At 42.1% G+C, this 12,025-nt stretch overlaps 1 protein-coding gene across 6 annotated transcripts in view; it reads right to left on the reverse strand.

Moving 5' to 3' along the window:
• Window positions 1-12,025, reverse strand: part of astn1 (astrotactin 1) — a 286,126-nt gene that overhangs the window by 100,288 nt on the left and 173,813 nt on the right. For all 6 annotated transcript variants that reach the window (XM_083541649.1, XM_083541648.1, XM_083541646.1 and 3 more), the window contains one exon: window positions 6,023-6,150. In XM_083541649.1, coding sequence (XP_083397775.1) covers window positions 6,023-6,150 — 128 coding nt within the window. The remainder of the gene's footprint in view (window positions 1-6,022; window positions 6,151-12,025) is intronic.

Genomic DNA, 12,025 nt, shown 5'->3' on the forward strand with positions numbered 1-12,025 from the left:
TATATATATATATATATATATATATATATATATATATATATATATATATATATATATATATAAAAACACAATGACTATATATTACACAAAATGATCAGAGCAGGCAGAATTCTAGGTCACTATATAAAATAATTATATATTCATGTGACAAAAAGTACATCCTCTTTAAATTTGAAGGTTTTACTGTACATATCAAGACATAATAAAAATGACCTGGTTCTTAGCAGGTCTTACAATATTACTTTATTGTTATTTATTTGAACACAAAATTAAGCCAAAATGGAGAATCTATGTGGGAAAAACTAAGTAAAACCTTATTGCTTCCATAGGATTTAAGAGGCTAAGTAGCAGGCAGGTGCTGCTAATCAAATCCCCTTGATTAATTGGTGGTCAGCAAGTGTGACCACCTCTATAAAAACCTATGTTTTAGCAGTTTGCTGTTCTGGAGAATTCAGGTATGTGTTAAACACAATGCCAAGAAGAAAAGACCTCACCAATGATTGTAAAAAAGCTGCTCTTGTTGCTGCCTATCAATCTGGGACAATTTAAAGTTCACCATTTAAAGCTTTTAAACAATTTAAAGCTCATCATTCTACAGTGAGGAAGAATTCCCAGCAAATTCTCCCAAAGATCAGACTTGCAATTATCAGATAAAATGCAGAGTTACAGCTCAGATTCTACAGGCCTTAGTTAGTATGTTAAATGTGATAGTTCATGACAGTACAATTTGAAAAAGACTAACCAAGTATGGTTTGTTTGGAAGGGTTGCCACGAGAAATGCTCTTCTCTCTAAAATAAATATTGCAGCACAGCTTAGGTTTGCAAAATTGCAGTTGAACAACCAACAAGACTTCTGGAACAATGTCCTTTGGACAGATAAGACCAGAGTGAAAATGTTTGGCCCACGTTTGGGGCGAAAACCAAACACCGCATATCAGCACACAAACACCTCATACCAAATGACAAGAATGGTGATGGAGGTGTGATGATTTGGGCTCGTTTTGCAGCCACAATACCTGAGCACCTTGCAGTCATTGAGTTGACCGCGAACTCCATTATCCCAAAGTATTCTAAAGTCAATGTCTCAATGTGCAGCCATCTGTTCGACAGAGAAAGCTTGGCTGAAATTGGGTCATGCAACAGGACAATGATCGCAAGCACACCAGAAAATCTAAAGCAGAATGGCTGAAAAAGAATAGAATCAAAGTGTTGCAATGGTCCAGTCAAAGTCCAGACCATAACCTGCCTGAAATGCTGTGGCAGGACCTTAAGAGAGCTGTGTACAAACAAATGCCTGAAAATGATGTGAGAGATTGTTAATATTGCCCATACAGAACACAATTACTTCAAGTTTTTGTAATGAGATATAGAATTTTCTGTTCAAACAAAATGTTCACTTGCTGCCTTAAATATCTCATCCACTAACAGGTGCCATGCTAAGATATATATATATATATATATATATATATATATATATATATATATATATATATATATATATATATATATACATACAGTACAGACCAAAGGTTTGGACACACCTTCACATTCAAAGAGTTTTCTTTAATTTCATGACTATGAAAATTGTAGAGTCACACTGAAGGCATCAAGGGCTATTTGACCAAGAAGGAGAGTGATGGGGTGCTGCGCCAGATGACCTGGCCTCCACAGTCACCGGACCTGAACCCAATCGAGATGGTTTAGGGGTGAGCTGGACCGCAGATTGAAGGCAAAAGGGCCAACAAGTACCAAGCATCTCTCGGAAAACTCCTTCAAGACTGTTGGAAGACCATTTCAGGTGACTACCTCTTGAAGCTCATCAAGAGAATGCCAAGAGTGTGCAAAGCAGTAATCAAAGCAAAAGGTGGCTACTTTGAAGAACGTTGAATGTGACATTTTTCAGTTGTTTCACACTTTTTTGTTATGTATATAATTTTATATATAATTCCACATGTGTTAATTCATAGTTTTGATGCCTTCAGTGTGAATCTACAATTTTCATAGTCATGAAAATAAAGAAAACTCTTTGAATGAGAAGGTGTGTCCAAACTTTTGGTCTGTACTGTAATATATATATATATATATATATATATATATATATATATATATATATATATATATATATATATATATATATATATATATAAATGACATAAATATGCAGGTGCCATGCTAAGACATGGTAACATTACTCGTTACTTCATTCAAAAAGTAACTCCGTTACTTTGTTGATTACTTACACCAAAAAGTAATGCGTTACTGTTAAAAGTAACTTTTTAGTTGCTGTTTATCACAGTAGATACGAGCTTCGAATCAGAAAGACACAGCTTACATCTGACTTAAAAGTTTTTGTCTTTATACTCAACTAAAGTGAAATAATGAGCATATTTCCACTTCGAGAAACTCGTCTTGCTCTCGCTTTGACTCGCCATTACTGCCGCACAGTTTATCCACCAATCCTACAATGCGACGCTGTTGTAAGCAGGTTAGGCTGTAGTCTACACTTTAGCCGAAATTCATTCATTCAAAAAAGTAACGGGTAACGCACCATACGGTAACAGTAACGGAGTTACTTTATTTTTAAAAGTAACGCGTTACAGTATTAGTTACTGTCAAAAGTAACACGTTACTGCCCAACACTGTGTGTATGTGTGTATATATATATATATATATATATATATATATATATATATATATATATATATATATATATATATATACAGTGAGGAAAATAAGTATTTGAACACCCTGCTATTTTGCAAGTTCTCCCACTTAGAAATCATGGAGGGGTCTGAAATTGTAATCGTAGGTGCATGTCCACTGTGAGAGACATAATCTAAAAAAAAATCCAGAAATCACATTATATGATTTTTAAACTATTTATTTGTATGACACAGCTGCAAATAAGTATTTGAACACCTGTCTATCAGCTAGAATTCTGACCCTCAAAGACCTGTTAGTCTGCCATTTAAATGTCCACCTTCACTACATTTATTATCCTAAATTAGATGCACCTGTTTGAGGTCGTTAGCTGCATAAAGACACCTGTCCACCCCATACAATCAGTAAGAATCCAACTACTAACATGGCCAAGACCAAAGAGCTGTCCAAAGACACTAGAGACAAAATTGTACACCTCCACAAGGCTGAAAAGGGCTACGGGGAAATTGCCAAGCAGCTTGGTGAAAAAAGGTCCACTGTTGGAGCGATCATTAGAAAATGGAAGAGCTAAACCTGACTGTCAATCTCCCGCGGACTGGGGCTCCATGCAAGATCTCACCTCGTGGGGTCTCAATGATCCTAAGGAAGGTGAGAAATCAGCCCAGGACTACACAGGAGGAGCTGGTCAATGACCTGAAAAGAGCTGGGACCACCGTTTCCAAGGTTACTGTTGGTAATACATTAAGATGTCATGGTTTGAAATCATGCATGGCACGGAAGGTTCCCCTGCTTTAACCAGCACATGTCCAGGTACGTCTTAAGTTTGCCAATGACCATTTGGAGTCATGGGAGAAAGTCATGTGGTCAGATGAGACCAAAATAGAACTTTTGGGTCATAATTCCACTAAACGTGTTTGGAGGAAGAAGAATGATGAGTACCATCCCAAGAACACCATCCCTACTGTGAAGCATGTAGGGTGGTAGCATCATGCTTTGGGGGTGTTTTTCTGCACATGGGACAGGGTGACTGCACTGTATTAAGGAGAGGATGACCGGGGCCATGTATTGCGAGATTTTGGGGAACAACCTCCTTCCCTCAGTTAGAGCTTTGAAGATGGGTCGAGGCTGGGTCTTCCAACATGACAATGACCCGAAGCACACAGCCAGGATAACCAAGGAGTGGCTCTGTAAGAAGCATTTTAAGGTTCTGGCATGGCCTAGCCAGTCTCCAGACCTAAACCCAATAGAGAATCTTTAGAGGGAGCTCAAACTCCGTGTTTCTCAGCGACAGGCCAGAAACCTGACTGATCTAGAGAAGATCTGTGTGGAGGAGTGGGCCAAAATCCCCCTGCAGTGTGTGCAAACCTGGTGAAAAACTACAGGAAACGTTTGACCTCTGTAATTGCAAACAAAGGCTACTGTACCAAATATTAACATTGACTTTCTCAGGTGTTCAAATACTTATTTGCAGCTGTATCATACAAATAAATAGTTAAAAAATCATACATTGTGATTTCTGTATTTTTTTTTTTAGATTATGTCTCTTACAGTGGACATGCACCTACGATGACAATTTCAGACCCCTCCATGATTTCTAAGTGAGAGAACTTGCAAAATAGCAGGGTGTTCAAATACTTATTTTCCTCACTGTATATATACATTATGTATATATATATATATATATATATATATATATATATATATATATATATATATATATATATATATATATATATACACACACATACATACATACATACATACATACACACACACACACACACACACACACACACACACACACACACACACACTGTAGATGATAGATAGATAGATAGATAGATAGATAGATAGATAGATAGATAGATAGATAGATAGATAGATAGATAGATAGATAGATAGATAGATAGATAGATAGATAGATAGATAGATAGATAGATAGATGATCTCTGATAAAAATGTGGAAGCATTAAAAATGCACCGTTCCTCTCGTTCCTATAATGTACAATGAGGTACTATTCACCAGTACACTGAGCTGTGTATGATCCAGAAATCCAGTCAATGATTAAAAATGTCACATTAAGAATGTATTAGCATAAATGATATATAATTATAATACTAGTATCCTAGCATGCCCTTCTTCCAGTTAATCTGGCAGTTAATATACTTTGGACTGGATTTTAATTTTTAGGCATTTTACTATTTCGATGTAAAAAGATGATGAAAGTCATGGTGAAGGGTGACGTGTTATGGCAGAACGGATGTATTTTGCCCTATTTTTCCCCTCATTAGGAGTGTAAAATGGGAAGTAAGGATGCTGAGCACTTGTTCAAGACTTGAGTCAGATTAGCTGTTAAATGAAAGTAGACAGATGTAGCTGCATCCAGAAGCAAGCAGCCTTGGCGATGCTCTTTTAGAAAGAAAAAAAATGCATCATGCTTTCTTCCATTTTCTTCATCATTCATTCACCTTATTTAGCAGGAACAAAAGTAGGAAGACCCTGGCTTCCACATACAGGTGCGCACAATTATACACACAGAAGCAACCTCTCTCAGTGATTGCGTGCTTGTGTGTGTGTACTTATTTCCAGTGGCAGGTTTAAAATATTTCTTTGAAGATAATGATGAATTATTACAAGGCAGAAACAACATAAGAAAACTTGCACTGCATCAATCCAGACTTCCTTTGAGCAAGATTCCATCAAGTATGTTAAAAGCATGTTAAAACATCTTGGAGCAAAACAAACGTGGATCTCTTGTGTGGCATTTCTGTTAAATTTTTGCATATAAACTGATGTAATAAGCATTCAGATCAACTTTACAGAAAACTGTAAATTTCCAAATCAAACCCAAGAAATGTGTTTATTTCATCTGTAATGAATATTTAAACTATTTTGACTAAATATATTTCTGAGTACATCTCTGATTAGTAAAAAAATGCATATAAACATATGAAGCACATTTATTTGAAGAAAATTTATTTGAAAATGTCAAAACCTTGCAGAGATCCTTTAAAATAAATAAGGAGCAAGATTAACAAACACGGTTTGCAGCTCTTACATGAGTGTCATCACAAAATGGATGCAAGCCTAATAGTAAATAGTATAAATACCAGCTGTTTAATTTTATATTAAAATAATAGCTAACAGAACAGAGTTTACAGAAATGCTCAGCAATTATCTCAGCACTGATATCAGACTGTGATTAATCGAGTGTAGAAGTGACTGTTTGTTAAATAAAGCTAAAACTGTTTAAATGGATTATTGATAAAATGATGCATGATGTTTTCAGCTTGCTTGTGTTAGTGCTTGTGCTTGTGTGTAGTTAGCACAGTTATATATTTAGGCATCCGAATGACTCACCAGTGAGGTACTCAGGATCAGGAACTGGATCAGAGAGCTCCTCACGGCACTGTACCTCATTTGGTACAGATGCCACCACCATGCCGTCCGGAAGCTGCTGTTCTATACCACGGGCAAAGTTCTTCTGCCTGGAAGAGGAGAGGAATAAAGCGTTGAGATCAGAAGTGCCACTCTGCACACATTAAGACTAAAAGCTCTTTAAATGAGCGACTAACTGTCACCCGAAGATGAACTGTCGTCACTTTAATAGTACAATAAAGTCAAACCTCTCAATACAGAAAGAGCATTTTTACGTCAATTGCCTGATCTTCTGGACTGTTTTCTACACAACCACCTCCCCTAACTTTATTTTTTATTTTATTTTATTATAGAACAGTTAGCTCCAGTCCACTAATTTCATTGATCAATCTGCATTCCAAGTTTATATTTCTTATAACCGCTCTGGGGTGTGTATCACCTCGACTCTCTGTGTTCACCATGTAAAAATCCACTTCCTTGTTGAAAAACCAAAACTACTGTATATTAGTGTTATTGATCCCTTACAAAGAAATTAACAGTCTAAAATTTCTATGATAGGTTTATTTTAACAGAAAGACAGAATAAAAAATAAAAAAAAAAAAAAAGGTTATAAAATAATTTGTTCATTCATTCATTTTCTCCCGCTTATCCGTAATTCGGGTCGCGGGGGCAGCAGTCTAAGCAGGCCCCCGCCTTCGACTGCTGCCCAATCCTCACAGCACCGTCCCTTACGGTCCCTCCTGCAGGTGGTGAGCCCACGGGAAGGCGGCCCCACGTCATTCCGACGTCACGGACCTTGATATTTCCCTCGTAAGGGACCCCCGGAGCATAGAGGGTTAAGGGCCTTGCTCAAGGGCCCAAGAGTGGCAGCTTGGCGATACCGGGGCTTGAACCCCAGACCTTCCGATCTTAACCGCTGGAGCCACCACTCCCCAAAATAATTTGTATTTGATCAAATGAAATACGTTTTTGAACCTGTACCAAATTAGCAAACATTCTGACTCCTACAGACCCAAATTAGTCCTGTCCCTCTTTGAAAGTGCTCCTAATATCAACTTATTATGTGTATAAAAGACACAAGTCACAGAATCAACCTCTTATTTAAATCTCTCCACCACTATGGGCAAGACCAAAGAGCTGTCAAAGGACGTGAGGGACTTATTGTATATTAATATTAATACAATTAATATTGTAGACCTGCACAAAGCTGGAATGGGCTACAAGACCATCAGCAAGAAGCTTGGTAAGAAAGAGACCAGGAGCTTATTAATGATCTTCAGGGAGCTGGGACCACAGTCACCAAGAAAACCATTGGTAACACACTAAGGTCCTTCTGCTCAATAATGCACATGAGTAGGTCTGTCTAATGTTTCCCGAAAAAACATCTGAATGATTCAGAGAAAATGAGACCAAAGTTGAGCTCTTTGGCTTCATCGCGACTCACTGTGTTTGGCAAGGCAGAGAAATGCTGAATGACCCCAAGGACACCATCCCCACTGTCAAACATGAAGGAGCAAACTTTCTGCTTTGGGGCTGTTTCTCTGCTAAGGTTACAGGAAAACATCTCCACATGAACGGGGCCATGCACTGTAAAATCCTGGATGTGAGAACCTCCTGGCCTCAGCCAGAACAGTGAAGATGGGTCGTGGAAGGGTCTTCCAGTTTTACATTTACCCAAAACATACGGCCAAGGCAACAATCTGATAGTCTTGTAGCCCATTCCATCCTTGTGCAGGTCTACAATCTCGTCCCTGATGTCCTTTGACAGCTCTTTGGTCTTGCCCACGGTGGTGGAGAGGTTTGAATTAAAGAGGTTGATTCTATGACTTGTGTCTTTTATACACATAATAAGTTGATATTAGGAGCACTTTCATAAAGGGACAGGACTAATGTGGAAGTCAGAATGCTTGCTAATTTGGTACGGGATCTAATACTTATTTCACTCAATCAAATACAAATTCATTTATAACCTTTTTTTAAGGTTTTTTTTTATATATTTTTCTTTTTTATATTCTGTCTCTTTTTGTTAGAATAAACCTACTGTAAAAAAATCTAGACTGTTAATTTGTTTGTAAGGGGGTAAACTCACAAAATCGGCAGGGGACAAAATAATTATTTCTCCCACTGTATAATTGTGATTTAAAATATGAAATCAGATTCAGAGAACTTTATTCTCTATTGTTTGATTCTGTCGATGATTGTTGAAAGCATTTTATCTGAGGATTAAAAAAGTAAATTGTTTTTCAGAATGTTTTCCACTTCCTATTTCAGCTAGTGGAGCATATTGTGCCACTCTCTATTCATTTCCTATTTATAGAACTGTTGTATAAGAGCAATATGGCAACCGTGTGGTTGGTGTGAATATTAGCAAGGCTGTAATAAACTACAGTCAATCATAGCCATGCCAATATTCAGTATAACCGCACTGTTGGTCATGAGCTATTTCTTAAATAACTACATACTTCCTTTAATTAAACACTTGCTTATTTAACTTTAGGTTTTTTTTTTAGTTTTAACCTATTGCATTTATCCCTTGTGGCAATGGTTCGCGAGTTTAGGGCAGAGCCGGACAGAACGAGCGCTAAGAATACACCTGTAGCTCATAAGCTAATCAGTGTGCTCTGTTCCAGTCCAGCTCCACCCTCCACTCGCGAACCGCTGTCATATCCCTATTACCAGTCTATCGTAGAGCAATATGCATATGCAGACACACACACACACACACACACACACACACACACACACACACACACACACACACACACACACACACGTGAAATGTCACACAGACAATAATCCAAAATCAAATCAGGGGCCATGGAGCTGTACTGTAACCCACTGTGTGTAACGTTGCTTCAGGAAAATAAAATCTCCCTGATCTAACACAATAGACCCCCAACACACACTGAAATACAGTGGAGCAAATAAGTATTTAATACGCTGCTGATTTTTCAAGTTTTCCCACTTACAAAGAACAGAGAGAACTGTAATTTTCATCTTAGGTACACCTCAACTGTATATTATTAGCACTCAATAAAGCCAGCTCCTTATTGCTTTATGTACTTACTTCCAGGAGTGAAAAATTCAACTATTCTTTATTAGTAAGTATGGTTTGATTTATTGATCCTTGATACTTGATTTATTGATGTTGAATAATTCAAATAAAATTCTTAATTTCTTTTTTAAGAAAAAAAAACACATTTTACTCTTTAAAAAGATTTTTGTCCTTGAAAGTTAATCAGTTACTTCTTCTTCTCTCATCCAGCACATGTTGAAAAACAATCTTTTTGAACTCTGTACTGCAGTTATTTATGTGTGTTTAAAGCCAGATAAGACAAATGGCCAAACTGTAGTTAAATATTTTAATATGCTGGAGTAAGCTGTCAGGGATCCCCCTGCCACGCCTCCCTCGGCTGCTGTCAGGGATCCCCTGCCACGCCTCCCGCAGCCGCTGTCAGGGATTTACCCTGCCACGCCCCTCTCGGTAGCAGTCACGCTGCCTCGTTATCCCGTGCCTGCCTTGACGACCGACAGCTGTGGCTCATCTAGGTTTAGACTATATAAACTCATGTTCTGGAGTCACAGGCTGTCGGTTCTTGAATTGTCATGCTGGTCATCTCATGTTACCGCGACCGCCAGCCTGCCCGCTGGTTCTTTCCCCCCCAGACTCTGTGTCTAAGTGCGGATTACTCTTTGCCGTTGCAGCTTTACTTTCGTTTTTGGACTCTAAGTTTCGTTTTGGATTACTCGTCTCGAGCGGATATTCTTTGGTTGTTTTCTCGCCACGGCAACTGTGAGTGTTTCTTTGTTGAACTGACTGAATAAACTATAATTGAGTTATTTCCGCTTCCGCGTCCTGTCCATCAGCCTGACAGAAGAACCGACCTGAACCGAAAGCGGAATCGCCCTCCCGCGATTTCGGCCGCGATGGATCGGCAGCCAAACCCGGCTTCCGATTTCTCCCGGAAGTTCCATGCCGCTCCTCGCGGTTCAAAGCCACTGACGCCGACTCATGCAAGCGCGGCTGCGTCACGCCCCTCCGCGAGCGCAAAGGGATTCCCGGCTCGTTTTTCCGGAGAGAGCAGCGAACCGGGCGGATTCCTGAGGAGCATCGGCGAGTATGTGGAGGAAAATGTTTCCCTCAGAACGAGCCAAGATCGCCTTCTGCGTTTCCCTCCTGTCTGGTGACGCTCTCTCTCAAACCAGCATATTATGGAGCGCCAAAGGGGGCAATTTTGGCTCACTCGCCGAATTTAGCGAGCTTCTTCTGGGGATGTGTGGGATAGAGGTGGCGGATCTCCACGGCCGTCCCCTCGAGGAGGACAATGCTTCGTTTCAAGGTTCTGCTGAGCATGTAACTTGGTCTCAAGGTCCTCAAAGGCAAGCAGCTCTGGTTCAGGCTTCTGCAAGGTTTTCCCCATCCCAGGGTTCTTCAAAGCACGTGACTCAAACCCAGGATTCTCCCATGGTTCTCAGTTCCATCCCTGTGCATCCAAGAACGCGAGGCTCAGTTCCAGGGCTTTCACGGACACACGGCTCTGCGAGCTGTCCGTGCCGCCACAGAACATCTACAAGTGCGCTGCCCTGTTTCGAGGTTCCCGTGGGCGTGCCTCTCCGTCACAGTGTCTCCAGGAGCGCGCCTCGCCGCCACAGACCCGTCACGAGCGAGCCGAGCCGCCACAGACCCGTCACGAGCGAGCCGAGCCGCCACAGACCCGTCACGAGCGAGCCGAGCCGCCACAGACCCGTCACGAGCGAGCCGAGCCGCCACAGACCCGTCACGAGCGAGCCGAGCCGCCACAGACCCCTCACGAGCGAGCCGCTCAGCCAGCGATTTCCGCCGAGGGTGCCCTAGAGAGTCCCCAAGAGAGCTCAGCCCAGTTCAAAGGCCGTAAAAAGGTCGTCATACCGCCGCCTGGCCGCGAAGAGGTCGTCGTACCGCCGCCTAGTCGTGAGGGGGATGTCGTACCGCCGCCTGGCCTTGAAGAGGTCGGCTCCGCGGAAGGCGAAGGCTCGCCCCCAAGTCCCCCCCTTAGGGGGAAGGCTCGCCCCCAGGTCCCCCCCTTAGGGGGAAGGCTCGCCCCCAGGTCCCCCCCGCAGGGCGACGGCTCGCCCCCAGGTCCCCCCCGCAGGGCGACGGCTCGCCCCCAGGTCCCCCCCGCAGGGCGACGGCTCGCCCCCAGGTCCCCCCCGCAGGGCGACGGCTCGCCCCCAGGTCCCCCCCGCAGGGCGAAGTCGGGCCTCCAGGTCCCTCCCGCAGGGCGAAGTCGGTCCTCCAGGTCCCTCTGACGACGGCAAAGCTCTCCAGAGTCTCTCCGAGGGTGTCGTTATGGCCCAACGTCCTGCCAAAAGTGCCCCTGTGTTTCTGGTCTCCGCCGTGGACGTCGCTCGGCCGCCGGCCTCCACCGTGGACGACGCTCGCCCGCCGGCCTCCACCGTGGACGCCGTACGGTTCAGGTTCCCCGCCGTGGAGGTCGCGCTACCGCTCATCTCCGCCAGGAGGTCTGCTCTGCTTCCGGTCTTTTTGAGGGCCCTTGACCCGTTCCTGATCCCGACCGAAGACGCCGCTTCGCCTTTGGCCCCTTCCGATCTTCAACTGTTCCGCTGCGATGCTCACGAGGCCCCCTTTGTCCCAGGTCGGTTGGAGAGGCCTTCCTCAGAGTGCCCGCCTGGTGTTGGTGGGTTTTGGGGCGTCAGTTTCGTTTTGGATTACTCGTCTCGAGCGGATATTCTTTGGTTGTTTTCTCGCCACGGAACTGTGAGTGTTTCTTTGTTGAACTGACTGAATAAACTATGAGTTATTTCCGCTTCCACGTCCTGTCCATCAGCCTGACATAAGCAAAAGCTAGTATAAGGTAAGATGAAATCTTTGCTTCTCCAGAAGGTGTGAACTTCATCTAATTTGAAAAGTGTGCTAGTATTAAATGTCCAAGTCAACAATTGCAATTGCCAACACAACAAACTAGGTAGCAAATAAAACAGTTA

Source organism: Silurus aristotelis (genome assembly GCF_946808225.1).
Source record: "Silurus aristotelis genome assembly, chromosome: 5".
NCBI lineage: Eukaryota > Metazoa > Chordata > Actinopteri > Siluriformes > Siluridae > Silurus > Silurus aristotelis.